The sequence below is a fragment of the Lissotriton helveticus genome, chromosome 6 (genome assembly GCF_964261635.1).
Source record: "Lissotriton helveticus chromosome 6, aLisHel1.1, whole genome shotgun sequence".
Taxonomy (NCBI): Eukaryota; Metazoa; Chordata; class Amphibia; order Caudata; family Salamandridae; genus Lissotriton; species Lissotriton helveticus.
This window is the reverse complement of record NC_136067.1, coordinates 1,837,390,302-1,837,402,807: the sequence shown is the minus strand read 5'-3', so window position 1 is coordinate 1,837,402,807 and position 12,506 is coordinate 1,837,390,302. Positions and strand designations below refer to the sequence as shown.

The window sequence follows — 12,506 nt, the reverse complement described above, 5'->3', positions numbered from 1 at the left end:
GTTGAAGGCTTATCCAGTCCCTTAGAAGGTGGTTGTTTTTTAGTCAGCTTAGCCTTAGGAGATGACATTCCTTCAGGCGCAGGCCTCTTCCTAGAGGCTGAAGTAGAACCAGAGGCAATGCTGCCTACCTCAGAAGCAGGATTAGAAGAATCCTTTAGCCTTTTCAACCACAGAAGTAAACGACCCTCTCTATCCCTGAGTGTCTTTTGAGGCATGGTTCTGCAGATCTTACAGTCAGAGGCCTGGTGATCTGGGTAGAGACAATAGATACACTTTTTATGTGGATCTTTTTCAAAAAGCCGAAGCTTACCACAGCAATCACAGGCTCTAAAGAGAGATTTCTTAGAAGACATCCTTAAAAGTAGAAACAAATGGAGTTAGAAGTAAGAAACTGAGCAGAGCTCAGGGAGACTCCCTTTCACACGACGTGCGGTAGAAAATCTGAGAGCCTGAGCCTCTGGGGAGAACATTCTGGTGGGTGCTGGCGCCTGATTGGCTGTAGTTTGGACTATACATAATGACTATGAGAGTCATAGATGTGGAAGTTTTTTGCCTACTGTAGCATAGGCTGCTTTACTTCCTGGTTCATTTCTATTAGTATTACTACATATTTATGGCATATTATTGCTTTTTTATGTACCGTGGGACTCCCACTCCGACGACGGGGAATGATTCAGGCATGTGAATCTATGAAAGACACCCCTAATACTGGAGAACTGTTGTTTCAGCTCGTTAGAAACGACAAGGTCGTAGTCAGCTGAAGAAGGGCCGATAAGCACATTCCGGGAGGGGTGCAGGGTGGACCGTCTCTGGGAAGACAGAAGGGAGTCACCCGTCTGACCTTGCTGAATCCTGCCTGAGCGAAACCAGGAGCCCTTTGTGTGCCTTATATGGGTTTTCCTATTACTGTACCAGCTTGTACCAATTTGTATTTTTCCATGTTAGGCAATGATGATGCCAACGCAACTGTATATATGTGATGTGCTGACAATGTGCCAGCAGTCTTCTTGGCGGACCTCGTGGGTCAGGTCGCAAGGAGCTCCTCTGGCAGAGTTTGTGTTTGTGTAATAAACGCTTGAACCTTCTACACTGCCGACCGACTGCTTATTGGTAATGGTAAGGGGATTTTGTAATGTAATGATTATCGTTGGGAGGTGATAATATAATTTTCGGTACTTCATCTCCACTTCTCAGGTCTCCTGGGAGAGTTCAGTGAGCTATGGGACACATGAGATGTAAAAGTACCAAGACCCCTAACAATGTCATTTAAAACGCCCGTGGGTGTCAAGATGGAAAGAAAGTGATTTAATGTTGAGTCAAGTGGTAGATTTAGAAGACACCTGGCAGTTCTTCCTAGTTCTAACCATGCCTGATAATTTGTATTTAAATTGTTTTTAAAACTAGTTGATCAAATCTAAGTTGCCCATTTCTACTGTGGACTGTTGCTTCAATACCCAGCGAAGTGCTATGACAGAATCAAATCAAATGACAGCTAGAAATGGAAGTGGTGGTTTACTTGAGAAAAAACACAGGCTTCAGGTTTTACTACAGTAAGTCATCTAACACACCTAAGGTTCCTGTATCGTCGATGCATTCTACTTTGTAGGTCTCCAAGCAGATTTAAGAGCAAGGTCAGCATACAAATAAGGATTACAAAACAACAGATACTTACTGGTTCTGTTAAAGTTGTGTCTTTCTCCAAGAACTGTACAACGCAGTACGCCAGCTGAAACAAATAATTTTAGGAAATGATACTTTGTATGCTTTAAACATGAGTTTTAAAATTTAGTCTTAGTTTAAATAAATGGTGCATTATTTGATAAAGTGAACCCTCCAATTTCATGAAGCAGAAATATTATCTACCAGATGTCTTTTGCTTTACAACCACCAATCCTCAGACACATTTTAATTAGATCTGGTCTGCAACACTGGAATTCCAGAAGTATACAGGCTATAGATTTGAAGGGTTTGTAATCCAGATAGAGCAAGTACATTTTCTTCAAAAAGCTGCCTAAATAGGGTGGACTCATGTGCACGTCTAAAACCAACAACAAAATCACTACAAGAATTGATATCATTTTTTAAGTATACCTGTTGAGTTGTATGTAATTAGCTCCGTCTTATACATGTGTATCCATGAAAATAGAAAACTTCAAAAAATTTGCTATAGGCACCTAACCTCAATTTACATCATGAAAGGAACATTAAAATGATAAGTGCAGAAGGTCATTGCGGAAGGAAGTAAATGATAAAAGGCAGGTTTAAAGGTAGGATTTTATTTAATTTATCTAATGTTTTTGGCCCTCTCTAACCTTACTGACTGCTAATGGTATGTGGCTACCCTTTCTTTTACATCAGTTGTACATGTTCTGAAACTAGGTGCTTAGGAAATCAGAACAAGTTACCTACCTTTAGAAAAGCTCTTTAGGGTGGATAATCTAACTGTAGATATTCCATCTTTTGAATAACTTCAAGGTGCTAGGCTGCATTTAGAGATAATTTCAGAGCGTAAATCAATATCAATGCAAGGAAGTGTAAGTTGCGTAGATTTAGATGGATGACTGCTCTGCTGATGCAACAGGAGTTCTCCTGACACTAGCGTGATGCGATGACAATTTTGAAGGAGTTCCGGGTCCCACGTTCCCCTGGCTAAATCCAGGGATCCTAGGATGATTGGCCCTGTTCTCCTTGACCATCTTCCTGAGGGAAACCGGGCTAGTGACAGGAAGGCGTAAAGGGATCATTTGTTCCTCTACAGCTAGACTGATTCTCCTAATAAGTGTTCCTGCAAAACTCACCCATGCACCACTCATACACATCCATGCACCACACACACTCATCCATGAGTATGAGTGGTGCATGGGTGAGTATGAGTGGTGCATGGGTGAGTGTGTGAGCGGTGCATGGGCGAGTGTGTGAGCGGTGCATGGGCGAGTGTGTGAGCGGTGCATGGGCGAGTGTGTGAGCGGTGCATGGGCGAGTGTGTGAGCGGTGCATGGGCGAGTGTGTGAGCGGTGCATGGGCGAGTGTGTGAGCGGTGCATGGGCGAGTGTGTGAGCGGTGCATGGGCGAGTGTGTGAGCGGTGCATGGGCGAGTGTGTGAGCGGTGCATGGGCGAGTGTGTGAGCGGTGCATGGGCGAGTGTGTGAGCGGTGCATGGGCGAGTGTGTGAGCGGTGCATGGGCGAGTGTGTGAGCGGTGCATGGGCGAGTGTGTGAGCGGTGCATGGGCGAGTGTGTGAGCGGTGCATGGGCGAGTGTGTGAGCGGTGCATGGGCGAGTGTGTGAGCGGTGCATGGGCGAGTGTGTGAGCGGTGCATGGGCGAGTGTGTGAGCGGTGCATGGGCGAGTGTGTGAGCGGTGCATGGGCGAGTGTGTGAGCGGTGCATGGGCGAGTGTGTGAGCGGTGCATGGGCGAGTGTGTGAGCGGTGCATGGGCGAGTGTGTGAGCGGTGCATGGGCGAGTGTGTGAGCGGTGCATGGGCGAGTGTGTGAGCGGTGCATGGGCGAGTGTGTGAGCGGTGCATGGGCGAGTGTGTGAGCGGTGCATGGGCGAGTGTGTGAGCGGTGCATGGGCGAGTGTGTGAGCGGTGCATGGGCGAGTGTGTGAGCGGTGCATGGGCGAGTGTGTGAGCGGTGCATGGGCGAGTGTGTGAGCGGTGCATGGGCGAGTGTGTGAGCGGTGCATGGGCGAGTGTGTGAGCGGTGCATGGGCGAGTGTGTGAGCGGTGCATGGGCGAGTGTGTGAGCGGTGCATGGGCGAGTGTGTGAGCGGTGCATGGGCGAGTGTGTGAGCGGTGCATGGGCGAGTGTGTGAGCGGTGCATGGGCGAGTGTGTGAGCGGTGCATGGGCGAGTGTGTGAGCGGTGCATGGGCGAGTGTGTGAGCGGTGCATGGGCGAGTGTGTGAGCGGTGCATGGGCGAGTGTGTGAGCGGTGCATGGGCGATTGAATTAGTGTGTGAGCGGTGCATGGGTGATTGAATGAGTGTGTGAGCGGTGCATGGGTGATTGAATGAGTGTACGAGTGGTGCATGAATGATTGAATGAGTGTACGAGTGGTGCATGGATGATTGAATGAGTGTACGAGTGGTGCATGGATGATTAAATGAGTGTACGAGTGGTGCATGGATGATTGAATGACCACATGATTGGTGTATGCATTATCGAATGAAAATGTGAGAGAGGCATGCATGCCTGGGGTGCATGAGGCATGGATGCCTGGGGTGCATGAGGCATGGATGCCTGGGGTGCATGAGGCATGGATGCCTGGGGTGCATGAGGCATGGATGCCTGGGGTGCATGAGGCATGGATGCCTGGGGTGCATGAGGCATGGATGCCTGGGGTGCATGAGGCATGGATGCCTGGGGTGCATGAGGCATGGATGCCTGGGGTGCATGAGGCATGGATGCCTGGGGTGCATGAGGCATGGATGCCTGGGGTGCATGAGGCATGGATGCCTGGGGTGCATGAGGCATGGATGCCTGGGGTGCATGAGGCATGGATGCCTGGGGTGCATGAGGCATGGATGCCTGGGGTGCATGAGGCATGGATGCCTGGGGTGCAGGAGGCATGGATGCCTGGGGTGCAGGAGGCATGGATGCCTGGGGTGCAGGAGGCATGGATGCCTGGGGTGCAGGAGGCATGGATGCCTGGGGTGCAGGAGGCATGGATGCCTGGGGTGCAGGAGGCATGGATGCCTGGGGTGCAGGAGGCATGGATGCCTGGGGTGCAGGAGGCATGGATGCCTGGGGTGCAGGAGGCATGGATGCCTGGGGTGCAGGAGGCATGGATGCCTGGGGTGCAGGAGGCATGGATGCCTGGGGTGCAGGAGGCATGGATGCCTGGGGTGCAGGAGGCATGGATGCCTGGGGTGCATGAGGCATGGATGCCTGGGGTGCATGAGGCATGGATGCCTGGGGTGCATGAGGCATGGATGCCTGGGGTGCATGAGGCATGGATGCCTGGGGTGCATGAGGCATGGATGCCTGGGGTGCATGAGGCATGGATGCCTGGGGTGCATGAGGCATGGATGCCTGGGGTGCATGAGGCATGGATGCCTGGGGTGCATGAGGCATGGATGCCTGGGGTGCATGAGGCATGGATGCCTGGGGTGCATGAGGCATGGATGCCTGGGGTGCAGGAGGCATGGATGCCTGGGGTGCAGGAGGCATGGATGCCTGGGGTGCAGGAGCATGGATGCCTGGGGTGCAGGAGCATGGATGCCTGGGGTGCATGAGGATGGATTGGGTGCAGGAGCATGGATGGCTGAATTAGTGCATGAGCAAGTGATTACATGTGGCTTACTGAATGCATGGGTTAGTGACTAAACTGTGTGAATGTCTATATCAGTCTGTCTATTGCTGTGTAAGCTGCTGCATCAGTTGGTGAGTAGCTACATGAGTGTCTATATGGGCTATTGATTGGTTGCCTGAGTATTGTGGGTGGGAGGTGTGTGACTGTGCATAGATGTGTGAGTACTTCATTCACTGGGTGAATGGTTTCAAGAGTGCATGAGGAAACAGATGTATGGGTGTGTTGGTGAGTGTGTGTGTGTATGGGTGTGTTGGTGAGTGAATGGATATCTCAGTGCTACATGTTCAAGTAACTACATATGTAAAAGGCAGTGTATGTGAGAGTTGCAGTGCAACACAAGATGGCCGCCTGGTAGGAGCTCCTGTTAAGAGCTCCTAGTGCTTGGGATCCCACTTTTGGATTTATCCCTGTTAGCACCCACTATTTATAAGGAATTGAACTACAACAAGTAACTGGATTGCACTCTTACCTGACTGACGGAGGTCTGGAGCCTGCTGAGTTCCGCGATCACCCCCACCTGCACCGGACTGTTTATTGACATTGGCGGAGACCGAGACGGATGGTCTGAGCATGCCGGAGCCTGCTGAGGGTCTCACACTCGCTTGGGAGGCCATCGCCGGGAGTCTACCCCACTTTCGACTGGCCGCTGCGGGACACAGCTGGGCCGAAGATTGAGGTCTGGAGCCCACTCGTCTTCAGGCACCCCCACCTGCACCGGACGTTGCCCGGACTGAGCGGCTGGAGCACCGGATCAGACTGGACATTGTTGGAGACCGAGACGGATGGTCGGAGCCTGCTGAGGGTATCTCACACGCCTGGGAGGCCATCGCCTGGAGTCTGCCACGCCTTCGCCTGGCTGCTGCGGGACATTGCTGGACCTTAGATGGAGGTCTGGAACCCACTCGTCTGCAGGCACTGCTCAAATCGACGAGGGCAGAGGCTTAGACCCTGAGCGGCCCCCTACGACCCGCAGAACAGAACAAAACGGCAAGACCCTCCCTGCGGAGAGTGCTGACGGGGGAACCGTAGCAACAGGGAGGCTCCCAGGGCTTACTGAGGCCCCGGTTGACTGATCCCTGGTGCTGGAGCGCCAAGCCCTAAATCACACGGCTCGCGGCGGAAGGACTTCTACCCTCTCGCCGGAGTGCCCACCGGGTGCTGTGACGGTGGTTCGCCGGAGCATCCAGACAACGACGGAGCCCCTGGACAGTAGCGGTTGGGCTGCGGTGCTGCTTCGGAGAGCTGGGCAGCAGGTCGGCTGGATCGCGGCTTCAGCAACCCCCAGGAAAGCCACAGTGTGATCACACACGGAGCGAAGTCGCTTCACAGCTCCACCCCCTCAGGAAATGCACTGAATAACACAAAACAACGCTGATAGCACAACCATCGGCTATCATGTTTTAATGGAGTTTTTTATTTTTTTATGGAGCCTACAATTGAAAAAGAGGAATGTACACACCGACAACCTGGAAAAAGGGGCGTGATGAAGCCAGCAGAGCAATCATCTCATACAAAAAACGACCCAAGGACTATGGCAAGGTATCGTGCTTCTTGCTTAGTTTTTCATTTTTAATTTGCACCACTTTTTAATTTGATTTACACGACTTTACTTCTGAGATCCTTCTGCCCAAAATGGCTGGGGCCATAAAATTGTAGTATTTACTCGCCTCCATTTCCCTGAAACCCTCACACTACCAGTTATATTGCCCAAAATGGCTGGGGTCATAAACCTGCAACAACAAATCGCCAGACCCTCACAAAGCTAATTTAAAACACTGCCTCCCCCTTGGTTCTCCAAAATAGACATAGGACTCCCCTCTACCCTCCCAGTAAGATAGAAACAGGACTTCCTCGACCTGCCCCTGTTTAGTATATGAAACTTGTCTACATCCCTGATCTCAGGACATAATAACAAACAAAGGACTACTACACTCTTTGCTATCTCTCTATCTTGGCGGCCATCTTAGACTAGTCATTCCTCATCACTTCACCATGCCTAACGAAGAGGCCGTCTTAGGCTAGTCAAAATCTCTACCCTTCCATACACACTTCTTAACTTCTCCACCCACACCTTCCTCGCACACACCATAGCTCTTTTCCTACACCTACCCACACATCCCCCCTCACCTACCTCTTCCCCTTCTTCCAACATGGAACCCACAGGCAAACACACATATAAAATTAATTACCCCCCAGAGCTCTCCAAAAAAAAACGCAAAACGTTTTAAACACAACTTCTTAAAGTCCCACCCTGAAACTCCCTTTTTAGACACCTACTTCTCTCTTATCAATGGAGCTAAGAGCACCGATATCATTCTATACACTATACGCAGAGCACAATGGAGAAAAGCATTCCTCACCCTACTCACCATCTCGACCACCAGGAAAACTGCCCATGGCATAACACTTTCCACCACACCATCCCAACTCTACCCAGCTAGAGCAACCATCAGTATCTACAACAACGGCACTATCTTAATTCAATCCACAGACAGAAACCTTGACCTATTTGACAACCTGTTCCCCACTCTCAAAGAATACATCTCCAACCCTCAGATCCCACACCATCCGGCCTCCAATCCCAACATCCTCGACTCCTCAGCACCTCCTACCACTAACACGCACCTCCCCCCCCCCCCCCCAGTACTCTAATCTATCACCCCCCGGCTACAGACACTTCACACTCCTCAATCCCAGACGCGGATCTCCCCTCCTCCATCAACACCCCCACCCCCTCTACCCCACCCCCACATAACCAGCACCCCACACTTCCGACTAGCTTCTCAGAACACCCCACCTCCCCTGACTGCACCCCACACAACATGACGCTCTCCCAACCCATCTCCCCCCCACACTTTGCACTCCCGCCACTCCTAGCCCTCACTCTTCCCTCAACCTCCCCCCCACTCTCAGTCCCCACTACCCCACCGTCACCCCCGCGACCCCCAGCCTCCACACTTCCCCCAATTGCCCTACCCCTCCTATCACTGATTCCCTGCCCAATAACACCAACACCATCACTAATCCTTTCACTCCCTTCCCCCCCAACCTCCCTACCTACCCGAACATCAACACACTCACTAACACCTCCAACTCCAACCCCTTCACTAACACCTCCACCCCACTCCCCCCCCTACTCCAGTAACCTAGACACCTGCTCTCCTTCAGTGCCCACCCCCAACTCCTTACCCAACCCAACGCTGGACATGATTATGTCCACCCTCCTCCAAGTGAAAGAAGAACTCCACACCCTCAAAGAGTTACTCCTCACACACCCCATACACCCCCTTCCCACCACCACTTCTCCACCTAACAACATATCCCCCTCACATCCTACTCACCCTACCACACAACACCCCCCACATTGGACCTCTATCCCCTCTCGCAATCCCACCAACCGCCCCCGACGCACTATCAATACACTTTCGGACCTCGACATACACACCCTACTCCGCACATATGTCCCGGTTCCCCAAAATCACTTAGCCACCACACACCTGTCCATCCCTACGATTCTCTCCAACCCCCTCAGGCTCCCCACGCAAAACAACAGAGGCTCCGTCCCCAACAACCTCACAAAAGTCCCCCTCACTCTAGATCCCTCCTCCTCCCTCTGCACCCCCAGACTCAAATGCACACTTCTCAACTGCAGATCGGCCCAAAGACACTCCTCGGAGGTCGCTGATCTCATCATTACTTTGGACCTTGACCTAGCCATCCTAACTGAAACATGGTTAACTGAATCTTCTACTCCTATCATGGATATCCTAGTCCCCCCCTAACTACTGCATCATTAGACTTGACAGGCCCGGCAAGACAGGTGGTGGAATCGCATGCATTAACAGGAGCAACCTTTCAGTTAATAAAGTCACCGCCCCCTCTCTTACCTCCTGTGAATACATCTGCCTTGATGTCATCAGCGAAAGCAAACCTGTATGTTCACTACACATCATCTACCACCCACCTGGGGACAACCTCACCTTCTCCCAACAACTCATGGACACAATCTCAACCAATTCAGGACGGCAAAACACTCAAATTTTCCTTGGCGATTACAATCTCCATTGGAATGATCGCAGTGACGCAGTGGTAAATAGCCTCAAAAACTTCCTCAACGCTTTTGACCTCACCCAAATATGCAACAGTCCGACCCATGACAAAGGCTCTATCCTCGACCTTATCATTTCCAAAGAGGGCACTATTCAACTTGAATCAATCCAACCCTGTGACTGGTCAGATCACCATATTGTCACATTCTTCATCAATGAAAAAGTTAAACTTAACCCGGTCCAATCCTCCAAGCCCAAAGTTTGGAAAAGAGACCTGAAGAATCTCAACCCAAACTCTTTACCCCCTAACAGCTGCAATCTCCTACTTCCCCCTACCGGCGTTACGGACGTTCAATACTTAACTGACCACTATCTCAACGCTATGACCTCAATAATCAATGAGGCTGCACCGATGCAACTGAAAAGAGTCTCCACTAAGATCTCCAACCGATGGTACGACGGGAGTCTCAATGATGATAGACGGGCCATGCGAATGGCTGAACGCACCTGGAGATCTGCTCCATCGGCACTGCACCTAAAAACTCTGAAGAAAAAGAGAAACGCCTACTTCAGGAAAATAAAACGCTCAAAATCAGATTTCTTCAGACTCCAGCTCGACCAAGCAAAAAACCGTCCAAGAAAACTGTTTGAGCTAATCAGAACACAATCCAAGGAACAACCCCAATCACTCAGCACTATGGGCGTTGCACCTTCCTGTGAAGACTTCTCTGCTTTCTTTAACCAAAAAACTGACAACATAAGGAGCGATCTCCTCATTGACGCAAGCCTTTACTCCAAACCCCACTGCATAACACCCACTGAACCAAAAAACAATGCTACGTGGTCATCCTTTGACACCTACTCTGAAGAAGAAATTGACAGACTGCTCAGCACCCTGAAACCATCCAATCACCTCACTGACCCCCTTCCTGCTAACGCTGTAAAAGACTTCACTCCTTTGCTCCTCCCACTCTGGACTAAAATTATTAACAGCTCACTTCAACAAGGAACCATCCCTGACTCCCTCAAAGTTGGACAAGTCACACCTCTACTAAAGAAACCAACAGCCAACCCCACTGATCTAAACAATTACCGTCCTATTACCAACATTCCCACTCTCGCCAAACTGTTGGAAAAATGCGTTCAACTACAATTGACAAAACACATAGAACAGTTTGATCTCCTCAACCCTCATCAATAAGGCTTCCGAGCAGGGCACAGTACCGAAACTGCTATGACTCACATAATTGACGACGCCCTCCAAATTTTAGATCAAAACGATACCTGCCTCCTCATCCTTCTTGATCTCTCTTCAGCATTCGACACCGTTAAACATGAGAACTTACTTGAACTTTTAAACACAAGAATGGGTCTTTCCGGGACTGTTCTCCAGTGGTTCACTTCCTTTCTACACAACCGGTCTCAGAAATTCAAGAGCAACAACTTGATGTCCTCTCCAGTACCTGTATCGTTAGGTGTCCCCCAAGGATCCTCCCTATCCCCAACATTGTTCAACCTAGTTATGGAACCTCTCACCACCTTGCTACAAGCATCCAATGTACACTTCCACATGTAGGCCGATGACACCAAACTATATCTCAAATTACAATCCCCCAAAGACATTATGCTTCTGAACTCAACGATCAGAAGCACCCAATCCTGGCTTGCCGATAACCACCTCAAACTCAATGCTCTGAAAACTGAGTTCCTTCTGATCTCACCTCCCGCGAAAATCTCTACCACTCAAACTTGGCTTAAGCACCTAACTGCACTCAATGTCCAACCGACCATCGTGGATTCAGCAAAATCTTTAGGCATAACACTTGACGCCAATCTCAACATGCAGCAGCATATCAGCAAGGCAACTAAGGGAGCAAACTTCCAAATAAATACATTGAGGAAACTTAAACCCTTCCTCCCAACCAAAGACTTCCAAACTGCAGTACAAGCACTAGTCATCCCTCGCATAGACTACGGCAGCATCGCCCTCTGCGGTCTCCCCCTAACTACAACTGCACCCCTAAGAGCTTCGCTAAACGCGGCAGCGAGACTCATCACTGGATCTAAAAAACACTCACATATTTTCCCTGACTTTAAATCCCTGAGCTGGCTGCCTTTTGAAGCCAGAATACATCTGAAAATTGCCTGCATGACGCACAAGGCTGTACACCTGAACTCTCCCGGCTACCTCACTCAGAAGTTGACGATTTCTGGCGGCTCCAGAACCACTAGAAGCACAAACAATCTTCTGCTGAAGCCTCGAAGATTCCGGAAGAAAAAAACTTACAAACGCTCCTTCTCAGGAATGGCGCCCAGGATCTGGAACTCACTCCCTCCTGAAACCAGGCTCATCTCCTCCACTCCTCTTTTTAAGAAAGAAGTAAAAGCTATCCTCATGGCTAAATACACTTGAACTATTACTGTGGACCTTTTAAGACTCTGCGTCGATCTGTACTAATTGTCTGATCTCTTTGCTCATTTGTATTACTTGTATTATCGACTTACCTGATTGTCTATGCTCCCTCTTATTTGTACTATTTGCATTACTGACTTACCTGCCTGACTATGCTCACTCATGTACCTACCCTACCACTCACTTATTGTTATGCACTCTCCTGTACTTACCCCTTGCCTTTGTAAAGCGCTCTGATATCTGCAAAGATCTTGTTCGCGCTATATAAAACTTTCAAAATAAAATAAATAAGTTGGAGTATATAAATGACTATACGTGAGAGTCAGTGATTGTGAGATTGGCTGTATGTACTGGTATCAGTGATTGTATAAGAGTAAGTATATGTTACTATCTGTATGAATAAGTGAGGTTGTGTTTGTATAACTGTATAGGTGAGTAAATAGAAGTGTGATTCATTCTTTGCATGATTGACTAGATGTGTGAGTAACTGGATGAGTGGCAGAGTGTGAGTGTTTGTATAGGTGTATGAGTGTCGATAATAGTGTTGCATTGATGAGTAACTGCATGTATGAGTGACTGTATGGGTGAATGAGTGGATGTGTGTGTAGACCTGGAATCAGTGCGTGCGTACGCAGTAACTTGTATTAGTGTCTCTATTGTTTCGAAAATGGTAGTCTGTATTTTAGAGTGGGTGTATCAACTGTTTTATTAAAGTGTGAGGAGGTGCATC

At 49.5% G+C, this 12,506-nt stretch overlaps 1 protein-coding gene across 1 annotated transcript in view; it reads right to left on the bottom strand.

Annotated features, from left to right (window-relative positions):
- PPP2R5A (protein phosphatase 2 regulatory subunit B'alpha) overlaps positions 1-12,506 on the bottom strand; it is an 836,659-nt gene that overhangs the window by 285,303 nt on the left and 538,850 nt on the right. Inside the window, exon 8 of the mRNA XM_078649746.1 lies at positions 1,673-1,726. Within this exon, the coding sequence (XP_078505872.1) occupies positions 1,673-1,726 (54 nt within the window). The remainder of the gene's footprint in view (positions 1-1,672; positions 1,727-12,506) is intronic.